General features: G+C 41.5%; 1 protein-coding gene across 1 annotated transcript; it reads right to left on the minus strand.

The window, feature by feature from the left end:
- Positions 1 to 496: 496 nt before the first annotated feature.
- On the minus strand, positions 497 to 10593 carry prpf4bb (pre-mRNA processing factor 4Bb). Its single transcript, XM_040127292.1, has 16 exons — positions 10401 to 10593; positions 8690 to 8768; positions 6851 to 7986; positions 6570 to 6743; positions 6222 to 6380; positions 5834 to 5915; positions 5428 to 5629; positions 3738 to 3811; positions 3482 to 3572; positions 3121 to 3268; positions 2814 to 2951; positions 2543 to 2696; positions 2332 to 2446; positions 2089 to 2240; positions 1868 to 1954; positions 497 to 1681 (listed from the first exon to the last, which is right to left on the minus strand). Exons 1-16 carry the CDS (start codon positions 10457 to 10459, stop codon positions 1478 to 1480), a joined length of 3054 nt encoding a protein of 1017 aa, XP_039983226.1. The 5' UTR covers positions 10460 to 10593; the 3' UTR covers positions 497 to 1477.
- Between the last annotated feature and the right edge of the window lie 2758 nt (positions 10594 to 13351).

Raw genomic sequence — 13351 nt, forward strand, 5'->3', positions numbered from 1 at the left:
TCCCATTATGCTTTTTAGAGGCTCAACACAAGTGCAATCATGCAACGGAAATGAAGGGTACAGTTAGACTTTCCACTGCAGAGAGGGAACATGAGAGCTTGTAAATTGTTCCAGCTGGATACAAGATAGAGCGTTTTTACTTTTGATGCTCTGAGGCTGCAGCTGCTTCAGTCAAAACCAATTTCCCCCCCGAAAAAAATATACCACCTTTCTAACACTCCCTTGCCATCTTCAGACTACACTTACTGGGGTACACGGATCTCATCCGGAGTATGTGAAAAGCACTTCTTGGACAGTGAAGACCCGGTTAGGAAATCAGTACATAAGATCCCTGACTGTTTCCCTGCTTAGCCAACACATTTAACAATTTTAAATGAATTGAGCCACTGATGTACCGTACATCATCCCTTTTATGATGCCAACATGTTGGGGATAAATGAAGAAAGGGGGTTTGGTATACAATAGGAAACATTTTATTACTAAAAAAATTGTCTCATATTGAAGGTGCTCTTTAAGCAGCGTTTCCACAACTATTCTTTATTGAAATCACAAGATTGTTTTTTTTTTTTTTAAACCACTTAATGGAAAAAAACAAATTAATCATACATGAATGACAGTAACTATGGACTATTTACAACAATGGGAGGGGACGGCCACAGGTGTGGCTTCAATAGGTCAGCACTGTTTGGTGTTTTAACACACTAGGCTCATACAGGAGGCACTTGAATGTGAGAGCCTTAAGAGCCAGGACCTAGCCAGAGTGCTGGAGGGAGAGGAAGGTAAAAAACACGGAAATGTCCAGCAACAGAAAACAATGGCTATCTTCTTTGAAAATAAAACGAATCTTGTTCAAGGGAGTACATAATATGCATCTGTTCCGTCAACGCAGACCTCTAGGCCTGGAAACTTGGTTAGGGGAGGGTTGGAGGGGTTGCTGTCACATGTGGGACACTGATGCACATACAGAGCATTTACACAGGCCTGCACCACAGAAATCTAGAGCACAAAGGGTGCACATTCAAAAGCATGCATCGCCCCACAATGAGCAATGTGGTTAAAAAAGAATGATGTATTTAGACATCTGCAACTACGACAAAACTCACCTGTCTGCTGCTTGAGATTGTTAATGCAATAGACACACAGTATTTACAGGAATTATATTTTTCTTTTAAACGTCTGTCACTCCAATGCCAGTTAAATTAAAAAAAAGTCCATAACTGCATTGCCAGGTATGAGGGAAAGTTTACAATGATAAATCGCAAAATCAATGTTTTTGAGAATGGCTACCATTTCAATGATCTATTTACAATAAAACAGAGTTATGTATCCATAAACAAAATAATGTTGAGGAAGAACAAAAATCCATGACATTCTGAATAGAAGTCTGTGGGTTGGCTGCCTCGCTGCAGAGTTCCTTTCAGAGCTGGTTTAGTGGTTGGTTCTCCGTCGGCTCTGGGAGTGTGTGGCGTTCGGGGTGTTATATCTTCTCCTGGATAAAGGGGTGCTGCAGAGCCTGGTTGATACTGATGCGTTTGGCTGGGTCCAGCATCAGGGTGCCATCCAGCAGGTCCTTCAGTTGCATCACCTTCTTCCTCTGGTCCTCAGGCAGGCGTTGGCCTCCTATCATGTCCGCCAGCAGGTCTTTGGTGGGGTTGATGGTGCTCATCACCGTCACCTTCTCCTGATGGTGCAGAGAAAGGAAAGGAAATGAAAGGAGATGCAAGTCAAACTTGATACAATGATTATCAGTCAGTCGGGTACTTATTGTCAGATCTAAACCTTTAAAATAAGACTTTAGGCTTCTTATTATAACTGTGGGACATGTTGACAATTTTCATCAGTGTAGGAGGAAGTCAGAACACCTTACCCTCTCTGTTACTTTGTCTACTTCAATGTACAGGAAGTTCAAATTCTGATCAAAGTGCTGATCTTTGAACAAGCCTTTACGGATCATCTGAGGAAAGAAAACCACATTATTGCATCAGCCATAGCTTCTCGGACACTGCATGGAACAGCAACCCGTCACACCTCATCTAGGGAAAGAGAAGCAATAGCCAAGGGAACTGAAATTATAGGATGCAGTTTTACCTTGTTGGGCATCTTGCCCTTGAGGTCCATAGCTAGTTTGATCATGTGATTGTTGGAAGATCCGGGAAACAGGATCTTGCCAGTGTAAAGCTCGTATAAAGTGCAGCCGACAGACCACATGTCAATCCCATAGTCATACGGCTTTCCTATGACTGAGACAGAAAGACACTGTGAGCAATGTCCAGTTTTCAGTAAAACTTATTAATATTGAGATTACTGATTTATGCAAATAATGAAACTTACTGATTTCTGGAGCTCTGTAAAATCTGCTGACCAGGTATGGTGTGATGTCATTGTCAGCAACGTGGGATGCAGAACCAAAGTCGCACAGCTTCAGAATGGTCTTTGACTCATTCACCTTGTAACGATGGACAAACAAGTCAGTACAAACGAAAGAAATGTTAGAATGATGAAAATGATACAAACTATACTATCTATACTATTTACATCGTACCAGGATATTGTCAGGCTTGATGTCAGCGTGGAGGATGTTGCACCGTTTGAGCAGCTTGAGGGCCAAGAACAGCTGCTGGCTGTAGGAGCGCACAGCCTTGATATGGAGCCCTACATCTTTGCCGTATTTCTTCAGCACCTCTCGTAAATTCATACTACAAAATACAGAATCCAGCAGGTCATTAACAAGTAAGACCATCACATAAATACTACAAGCAGCAGAGGAGGCACAAATTATGAGAAGGAAGAAGTAGTGTTTCCTTTTTCAGTACCTGAGAGGCTCGAATACCAGACAAAGATGCTGCTTGTGGTAAAAGTGCCTGAAAAGGCGAAGGCAGTGAAACTTGTCATCTGGATCAGCGTCATTCAGCTTCTTGAGGAATTCCAACTCTTTCAAACCAGTCTTCTGCCTGTTCACCAAAAATTCATATACAGTATGTTGTTCATCGATGCAAATCTAATCAAACATCCAAACATCCATATGATTGGTATTGTTGAGAATATTGTATTTCTGAGTATCAACACTTGTTTCGATAGAAAAATTTGTTATTCATGTAAAAATGCTCTTAGTTCACTCACATGAGCTCGTTGTTTCGGATGATCTTGACTGCCACCTCCTGGCCGGCCCTTGCAGTGTCCCTGGCCCTGATCACGTTGCTGAACACGCCCTGGCCAGTGTAGCCATACACATCATAGCGCTTGTCCAGTGTCTCTCCGATGTTCACCCCTAAATGACCCCAAAAAAAAGAAAAAACACCCCACAGACTTGTTAATGGCAGAAAAGTCCACTCAAGACTGCAACCACCATATGGACAAATCTAGACAAAAGACACTGCTAAGTTTTAATGGTATGTTGCCATGACGTTAAACAAGCGTTCATAGGTGTTTCCCCTCATACTGACACAGTCCACAATCTAAGAAATAGAAAGGCAGCGCTTACGGTAGTAACCCTCAGCATCAGTCCAATTGTCCCTAAGGTTGGGGTTCTCCTTGAAGTCCTTTCCTACACCTGCCGCTCTCATCCTGGCACTCTGCAGCAAAAGCACAAAAATCAAGTCAGTGGCTCAATGGTTTTCCTATTGTTTTGTGTTCTTCTGAAACTTAAGACTAAGCAGGTAAACAGATAGTAAGTTGCAGAGGAACATTATAACAGCTATGTTCAGATGCCCTACAGAATTTAATATCAGAATACTCACATCAAAGTCAGCAGCAAACATGTCATCTGACTCTGTAAACATGTCAGGGGCTGAAGGCTTCTTTGGATTGGCTCCTGAAACAAAGAGCGACAATAAAACACCACATGATGGGTTTCTAGTTGTCCACTGTCTTGTAAAACAGAATATCTGGAACATGTGTTTGATTCACATACTCTGCAGAGATCAAAACATGCTGCAGGTGGCAGAGACACCCAGGCTTTGGATTACAAGCCAGCAACTGAATGAACACATGACAAAAAGAAACAAATTAAAACCCCTGCATGACACAACTCTGCATTTCTCACACAAATCATGCCACTCATTTTTTTTCAATTTTGTTTTCTATACACTGGTATATTTTGGCCAGTCTGTATCCAAATAATAATAATCTGATCTCTTTAAATGATGGGTGAGGCTGGAGGAGGGATAGATTAATATAATCTGTAGTTACCTGGGTCATGCTAACCCCATCCTGCCACAGGCAGTATATGAAGCCACATTTGTGCTTGACCTACTCCTCTTCCAGTTTTAACTAAGATTTCAAACCAATTTTTTCAGATGAAATCACCTTTTAAATGTTTTTACTGTGTCTTATCATGCCTAGCAGATAGGGAGAAACAAGACTAGGTCAAAACCTAGTATGCCTGAACCGCCCTTTATCTGTTTGCTTCTCTCCTACTGTCTGTGCTCAGATATACAGTATTTTAATACACTTGAATTCCCAATAACGCTGGTCTCATTTACATGCTTTTCTGTTTCCGTTGTCAGACAACAGAACAAGTATAAAATAGTGACTGAAAGGCGGCCCATTGAGACTACATTTTAACCAGCAGTCACTTCCAAGCCATTTCCAAGCTGCTGGACGCACTGCTCTGCACTGCTAAAATCCTGATTTTAATAACTTCGACGTTGTCCTAGAAAATCCCCATACACATGTTAAAGACAATGACTGTGCTGTGATTTTAGCTACATTTACTTGTAAAATGATCACTCAGAGAGAAAGTTAGAGGCTCATTCACATCTGTGTCAGCTGTCGTTTGGTCAGTTGAGTGAGACACACAGAGAGGTGTGCTCACAGGGCAATATGGCGACTTTTTAACGTAAAAAGTAGCTAAGATTTGTCCAAAAAGTTGCTAGATTTGTCACTACGTTCTCTTTTGAGTTGCTAAAGGGGTACGAAAAGTCGGTAAATCTAGCAACAAAAGTGCTAAGTTGGCATCACTGCCTGTAAACGCCCCCGATGACATAAAAGAAACTGTTCACGCCAATTCATTTTGAAAGTGCAACGGCCAATTGTGTAACTCCTTTTCGAACTCAACTCAACTCCACTCATGGGCATTTGGGGATGTAGCGCTGGACTGTGGCCGGTCCAGCAAAAAAAAAAAAAAAAAAAAAGCACTGATTGGTAATGGTAAGAGGAACAATATCTGCCACATCAGGAAAAACCACTTCAGTGTTACTACAATGACCAACCTGTGTTCATGCCAACTTCCACATAAATCTGAACAATTCCTGTGCATATATCAGAAAGACATAAAGTCACAATATGCCTCAGGCCTTGACAAATATTTTTAAAGAAATGGATTGCATGTGGACAGTGGTAGTTAACTACAGAGCACATGTGATGGTGCGGTTCATTCAGTTGGCCTTGTATACCAAACAGTCAGGGCAATCCTGACCAGGACATTACCGTCTTTCTCCTGGGCGATGAGGTTGTGCTTGGCTTTGATGTTGGCCTCAAAAGTGTTGAGGTTCTCGCGTTCATACTCTTTGACGTCTGCAGCTACTCGCTCCAGGATGTCATCAGGTGAGGGTGAACGGCTGCGGGTGCTGCTCTGGGGGCTGCTGGGCTCCGACCCCATATTGGTATCTTCATTGACAACCTTGTATTTCTGTACAATGGCAGGAGTAGTGAGACCATAAGAATTAATCTCAAATATAGTTAATTTGTGTACAATAGTGTCATTTGTTATTAAGACAACAAACAAATATAAGAACAACAACGTATAGCTTTGCAATCCGTTTCACTTGACCAATATCGGATGCATGGCAACTACTAAAATAGCAGATTTGGCTCAGCATAAGTGTGCACCAACCTGGACAATAGCCATGCGCTGCTGGCGGCGCTGTTCAATGAGGGCTTCTTCATCTATCTCTTCACCATCAAAGTCTTCCAACCTGCAAACACATATAGTACAAGGCTTTCAACAATATGGCAAGAACACTATTTCCTGTTAATGGAGTCTACAGGATGTGCTGATACATTAATCTATCAATGCAAGCTGACATCAAAAGTAATTGTCATGAACAAGCTTAATACACTTTTAGTGAGCTGGGTAGCAGCTGGACTATAAAAGGACACATGAAAAAATTATTTTTATTTCTGCAAGTAAAGCCATTATTTTAACTTAATTACTTTCAGATGTAAAACTCTTATGTATGATCTGCAGAGGAACAGAATTGCAAATATCTTCTTTTACTCACACATCTTCCTCTGAGGATTCCTGGTCTGCCTTCATACCCTCCGAAAGGCTACCCTTGAACTTATCTTCATCTCTGCTGCGCCGTCTTCTCCTCACCCGATCGCGGGACATTGAGCGTCGATACTGTCTGAGCCTACCATATCTGTCTCTGTCGTCAGACCTATAAGGCTCAGAGGTCAAGGAGGGATAGTTTATTGCTACATACAAATTTCAACCTGATAAAAGTCTTTTCACAATGCTACTGAGAGAAACTGAACGCAAACAAGGTTCCAGAGAGAAAACTACACTGCTGTAAAAATCCTCTGCTGAGAGCAGAGATGAATGACAGTGGAGTGAAAAGTGCCACCACCTGTGTCTCAGTGGAGACCTGCTCCGTCTGCGGGGGGAAGAGCGGGAGCGTCGTCGTGGTGATGGGGACCTCCGTCTCAGGGGTGAGCGACTAATCCTACGGCGTGAGGATGATCTGGGACTGTTTTCTCGTGATCTGTCTCTGCCTGGTCCTGCATCTGCCCGCAGGCGCTTCCTGTAAAAACACCAGAGGGGTGGATAGACAGGCAGAACTGGTCATTCTAAACAGTCATTTAACAAAACGGATACAATGCAGATGAACTATGACAGGTGCACACCAACCTCAGTGGTGAATCCTGCCTGTCAGCATCCCTCCTTCTGGCATCTGGTGAGCGACTGCGGCCTCTCCTGTGGGGGGACCTTGTTCTTGATGGAGAGTGGCTCTGTTTTGATGTCCTGTCTGTGGCACTAGCCGAGGAGTGGTGGGCATCTCTGTGGCGAGGGGAAGCACTGCGTTTCCTCGGGGGGCTGTGAGGTCCTCGTCTATGAGGGGAGCGGTTCTCTTTCCCCGATGAAGCATCCTTGGATGGAGATTTGGCTGGCCGCTTGTCCCGGTCAGCGTCAGAGCGACTTGGTCGATCTCGTCCAGGTGATCTGGACCGTCGGGTTGCTCTTTCCTGGTTCGGTCTGTCGTCCCGCTGTGGAGACGGACGCTTATCAGTGCGGCTGCCTTTCTGCTCTCCTCTCCAGCTGGAGGGAGAGTTAGACTTCCTTTTCTCCTTGGACCTCTCAGTGCTGTCTGAACGCTTTCTGTCTTTCGACCTGCTCCTGCCGCGGCCTCTGTCCTTTACACCTGTGTCCTTCGTGCTTTTGGTCACCTTGTCCTGCTTAGACTCCTTAGCAGGCCTCTCCGCAGACTTACTTCGACTACGACGCTTGGAGCTGGACTTACTTCCCTCTGTTGAGTCCCGTCTTGATTTCCCACTTTTTCCCCCTCTGGGAGATATGGGTTTACCTGAGCTACCCCTTTGACGCTGTTCTCCATTTCTTACCCTCGCATCTCCATCCTCTTCTGATCCAGAGTTATAACCCTGAAGGATCAAGCCCATGCCGGATTGAACCTTGCCCTCCATCAACTGGCTGTCCAGCTCAGCTTTGATCATGGCCCTCTGCTTCTCCAAATCCTCCAGCAAGGCTCTGTCGTCCAGACTTGGATTTCCAGAGGAGGGAGAGGATTCAATTTTTCTATGGCTGGAGGAGCCAAAGAGGCCAGCACCAGAGGGAGAAGAGCCCTCTTTGCGTTTGTGTTTCCTGTGTTTATGACGATGTCTGCGTTTGCGGTCCTTGTCCTCATCAAAGGCATGTTTGTGTTTTTTGTGCTTACTACGATGCTTGTGTTTTTTCCTCTTGTGTTTACCGCTGCTGCTATGATGTTTGGACCCCTCCTCTGTCTTCTCACCATTAGTTTCTGCCTCCTCCTAGGATGAGAAAAGATATCAGCTTGACAGTTCATTCAGGTGTCAGATCTTCTCAATATTCAAAATTTTAGATATGTTTTGAACATAGTCATCTTTTTTTCTTCAGTTTTATAGATTAAGGCTGTACTCATCCAGATTGTATGTACAGAATGATAGATGTGAAATTTTGTTTTGTAAAATAAAACGAAAAATGTAATTACAACAGCATAAATAAGAGTATAATTTGAATTATGCATTTAATTTCTGTTTGTATGCTTGTTTTTAATGTACATCGGTCCTTATGAATTTGTGAAGTGGTTTTAGTTATTTAGAAAATTTTTTAAAAAGTTACAATCATCCAAAATCCATCTGGATGCTGCCACAGAAAAAATGTATTTTCATTCAGGGAAAAAGCTAAATATGAGCAAGGGGGATAAGACCGTCCAAATGATATTAAATGTGTGGTTAAGCTGCTCTTGATGCATCTTTGTGGAAAAACTGCCAGAGTATTATATGACTAACGATATTTATTTTTTTAATGTGTCCAGACAAATATTATGGAGGTGCAAACATGGAGCACCACCACCATTACAGACTGAGACCAACAAAATTTAGAGTGCTTGGATTAAAGTTAGTTTAAAATAAATTGAATGTAGAGAGTTTAGATCAGAATCATGACATCATACCACTGAAGATATTTAGGCCTGCTGTTGTCCACCCCTACCTCTTCCTCCTCTTCTTCCTCAGACATGTCTCCACTGTCCTCATTCCCACTTCTTTCATGGCTTTCCAGATCCTGCTTCCTGTATGACAGAAAACAGTCTTAAATGTTGAGCAGACATATATCACACATTTGTGCTAAAACAAGTCAGTTAGGTTGCAATTAGTTGATTGATGGAGAAAAAATTAACTGAGGAAAAACACATGTGTTGGCCATGAAATGACAGATTCACAACAAATAGTTCCTTAGTCAAAGTTGTGACAAAATGTCGGTGTTTCTGCTTTCTATTCCATTCACACAGTATGTTTATTTAAAAATTATTCCAACAATTTCCACGCAGTTAGGTATACATTTAAAAAAAATAAAGTACTGGTATAAGTGGACGCCCTGATTTGAGGTATCTATATAAAGAATCAGGGCTGAAACTAACAATTATTTTCATTAGTAATTCAACTGTCGATTATTTTCTAATTTAATCGCTTTGTCTCTACAATATCAAGGCTTCTTTAATGTGAATATTTTCGTGTTTCTTCGTCCCTTATGACTGTAAACAGGTTTGGACTGTTTATTGGGCAAAACATGACATTTGAAGATGTCACCGTGGGCTTTGAGAAACAGGGATGGTCAATATTCATTAGTTGTAGCTCTAAATTACACTGCTGCCTTTACTGCAGCACTAATACACACTGAGGACATAAAGCTTGTAGAGAAGTGTTTGGTTGTTATGTCTCCTCCAACACTGGTATCCATTAGCAACCAGGGCACCTGTGACTTTTGGTATTTACAAAAAAAAAAATCCCCAGTTTTCTTTGCTGTTGTGAAATCCACTTTGCACTTCGCAGTGTTTAGTGATGAAACCACTTAAATAATAATAATTTTAAAATACATTTTTGATTTATGATTTTTTAATTAAATAAAGACGCCATAGAAACGATTATTCTCTCTCAGCATTTAACTAATCGGCAGATATCCTGCTAATATGTCGTCAAAATAACCTATAGCTTGCACTATACTCATTTTAACACGTTTAGGATAAAGTTGAAGCCATCGCTCAGAAGGCAGCATGTAGATCACTACAAGCACAAGTAGGTAGCACTAGGTAAACCGTGGTTACGTAATGTTCCCAGTTTAGCTCGAAAATGCAGAAACATAAGCAGTAATGTAAGTAATAACGGCCGACATATTAAGAAATCTGCTTATTATTGTGACAAAGACATTCATCCGTTACCATGTGTACTTCACTTGTTCGCTCTTCCCCTGAGCTCGACCGCCAAGACGATTTTCACTCATTAGCTCGGATATGCTAACCGCTCTTAGCAAAGTTAGAGCTAACAGGCTACGTCCTCAGGTAGCTTTCCTCCATGCTAACTTGAGTTTCAGGGTCGTCGCTTGCTACCAAACACCACTGCTTGACTCCGTGTGGTTTGACACCCACATTGTGGAGGAAAATACACAACAATGCATCGGAGGTGTATGCTGCTATGGGTTTATTGAAAACTTAACGGTAGGTGAGCCGCAGAACATTAGCTGGTTGGCTAAGATCGTTAGCCAGCCGTTGGCATGTAATTTAGCTAGCCCCGGCTACAACGTGAACCTGCTGTTCGGTTTGGCCTCCGCACTTCTAACTAACAAAACGGTTCGCCTTTGATTTCGGCTCGGGAAGCGGCTTATACCTTATTACTACGAACGTCTTATCGTAAATTAAATCACTTACACGTGTTCGTTGCCATTATTCATTCTTCTGGACGCGATGTCCATCTCAACGTCGGCCATTTTCCACAGCTGAGGGGGGCCTTTTCTTTTTCGATTATTTTGACCACGGAAATGCAACGATATCGAAAGACTGACATGCCCTCTGTTGCGCTGGCGGCGCACTGCAGTCCAGATTTGTGCACCGAAGTTCGTCATTTGTCCACCAGGGTGTATGCTTGTCTAACGGAAGGTTTCCGGGCCAGCACATGGGGGTTTTGACGTCAATACATCAACGCAGCAGGAGGCAGCGTAAGTAACCAAGTAGGGTGGGGTGGGGTGGGGTGGGGACGGTTTCAACACTTTCTCGCGTTTTTGCTCAGTTGCTCTGAGACCACTTGCGCTAGACTTTAAATTCAAATTTAACGCATCAAACCCATGCCAGTCGGCTCATTACCCACACCATTAGAATGTGGCCAGGTATGATAATAAACACGGAGTATGAATTTGAAGAGAAGAAGTCAGATGTTGAAACCGACTCCAAACCTTGGGTGAGCTGCAGCGGTCTCCAGGGATGGTTGCAACATCCATTAACAATGCATTAAAATGGAACTAATTAACTCAGCTTATATTTATTATTATTATTATTATTATTTATTTATTTATTTTTTTTTTACAAACAATGATCTATCTATCTATCTATGAAAATTGCAGTTAATATGTTTTGTTTGAAAAAGGCCTGCCCCATGCGCAGATGTTACCAGGTGGGCAAGTAAACCTACCATGTTTCAGTGTTAGACAGGACAATAATTCTCAATGTAAATAACCTTCAAACTTTTGAACGGTTCCAAAAAAATTGGAGTATAATATTTTCTTCAAAGATTCTAATTTAAAAAAAAAAAGAGGAAGATTCAGGAAAGCTTTGTTTAATTTTTTCATATTTCATTTCCTTTTCATTTCAAGTTTTGTTTAAATAGTTCGATGAAATAGGCCACAACATAGGCCACCAGCCACAACTGAACAATATGAGAAACAGAGAGAGACAGAGTTCTAAATGTTAAGTCCAATCAGACCTGCAATTGTGGCAGATATACCACTTCTTTGGCAGATGTTTTTGCATCATTTTTTTTTATATAATACTGCAGAGTATGGGGACAGTTGCAGTGTGTTGTGTTGTAGCTCCAACCATCCATGATAAAAACCTAGTATGCTAGCTTGACACAAGAACTGTCATTTAGAAGTCAACGAAACAATGATTAAAATGATACAAGATTTGATTTTTTTTATGCAAACAGAAATATGGTACATTATCAAAAAATAAAATTTTTTCTTGTAATTTTTAAAAACTAATACCCGCCCATCTTCTTCAAAATACACGCTCCCACATTTCTGGATAGAGATTTTAAGCATTAGAATTAGAAAGTACATATAGCCTATACAGTGTTCAGATCTTACTGGAGTTGTCACAGAGTTTCTCTGCAAGCAGGCAGTGCTGGCCAGTGTGAAACACTGAACTATTACACCAGGAGCCTCGAGTGCAGCTTTTGAGAGGCAGCCAAATAGGCTACGAAAAGGACACCGGAACAACAAAGGGTAGACTCAAGGAGGTTGCTTAGTTTTCTTACACCACAGGATGGCACTGGTCAACCAGTGGGTCATGTGGTTGTTGAGGGCCCCTCATGCACCACAGGGTGCATGTGGGGGTTGTGAACGTCAGTGTGCACCTTTGTTATGTTAGACAAAAATGTCAGATGAGTCCTCAAATTAAATGCTCTCTCCTCCAGTGCAGCATTCTAACAGCAAGACAAGCAGCTCATTAGGGGAGAAATATCCTCTATGAAAGAATGTATTCTAAGGTATGGAATGAGATAATAATCCTGCAGGATGGACCCCGGTTAGGCTTTGCAACTATTATCACAGTATTTGTTGGTGTTGTAAAAAGTATAACGTGTAAAAGCAGATGACTGTGTGGAGAGCAGATGTTTTAATTCTGCCTGATTTCTAGGGAATTTATGTTGCATCATATGCAGTATGTATAATTTTACCCATAATCTCTATAAAGACTTTGTATTTCATTATCTTATCTCCTGTGTGAGATATGATTTCACGTACCCATTTAGCAGGTGGGGGTACTGCCTTAATTATAGACAATTTACCTGTAACTTGATTTGTTTGATGGATTTGGATGGATATACAGTATGTTGTAAGTAGTAAAAAAAAAAAAAAAAGGCTGCTGTTTATTTACGGATAGTGTTGTGGATGAGACAAATAGTATGCTGAAATCTCATATTTTAGCGGTGAAATCCACTGTTTCACTCACTGGACCCTTGCAGAAACAAGCCTGACAAGAGAAGAAACCTAATATTTAGCTAAGGCAAGTATCCTGAGTTTTTTATTTTTTATTTTATTTTTTTAATCTCTGCACTCAAAGTAAGATGAGCAAGTTACATTTCTGGCATAAAAGTGTAATAGCATTCTTGGCCTTATTCCAATGATAGACATCATGACTGCTAAGATGTACACATGCTAAGAACCAGTCCATTATCAGAGATGTTAATCTTTCTTAGAAGGGAAACAACAAAGTTTTTTCCTTAGCTCGAAAAGATTAAGATACCGAACACCAGATCTGATTTAGTGTGTTGCTTCATATAACATTCGAAACAGACAGAGCTGCATGGCAAAAAGTTGCAAAAAGTGTAAAAAGTAAGCAGCAGCTTCTCACACAACTCATCATTTGACATTCAAAGATGCAAAAGCATTCAAGGGGGTGGTTATTATCCACACTTGACAGTTTTATATCTAGCAGTAAATCGTGTTATTGTGAGGCACCTGTGGTTGCTTACTCACAGCAGTGTGAAAGTAATGGAGGCATGTAGATATAACAGCATTAATGTTGACATCCTGGCAGATGGCAGAACCGCTTCTGGCAGATGACAGTCCTGCAGGTGTTATCATTATCATCATGTGTTTTTGTTG

The sequence above is a fragment of the Xiphias gladius genome, chromosome 5 (assembly GCF_016859285.1).
Source record: "Xiphias gladius isolate SHS-SW01 ecotype Sanya breed wild chromosome 5, ASM1685928v1, whole genome shotgun sequence".
Classification (NCBI taxonomy): Eukaryota; Metazoa; Chordata; class Actinopteri; order Istiophoriformes; family Xiphiidae; genus Xiphias; species Xiphias gladius.

What these genes read in the sequence shown, in the direction of transcription:
- prpf4bb (XM_040127292.1), bottom strand. Translation starts at nt 10,459, where the DNA reads ATGGCCGACGTTGAGATGGACATCGCGTCCAGAAGAATGAATAATGGC. An exon ending in AGGTCTCCACTGAGACACAG is followed by an intron (nt 6,381 to 6,569) that starts GTGGTGGCACTT and finishes TGAGCCTTATAG; the next exon opens with GTCTGACGACAGAGACAGAT. An exon ending in CTGGTATTCGAGCCTCTCAG is followed by an intron (nt 2,697 to 2,813) that starts GTACTGAAAAAG and finishes TGTATTTTGTAG; the next exon opens with TATGAATTTACGAGAGGTGC.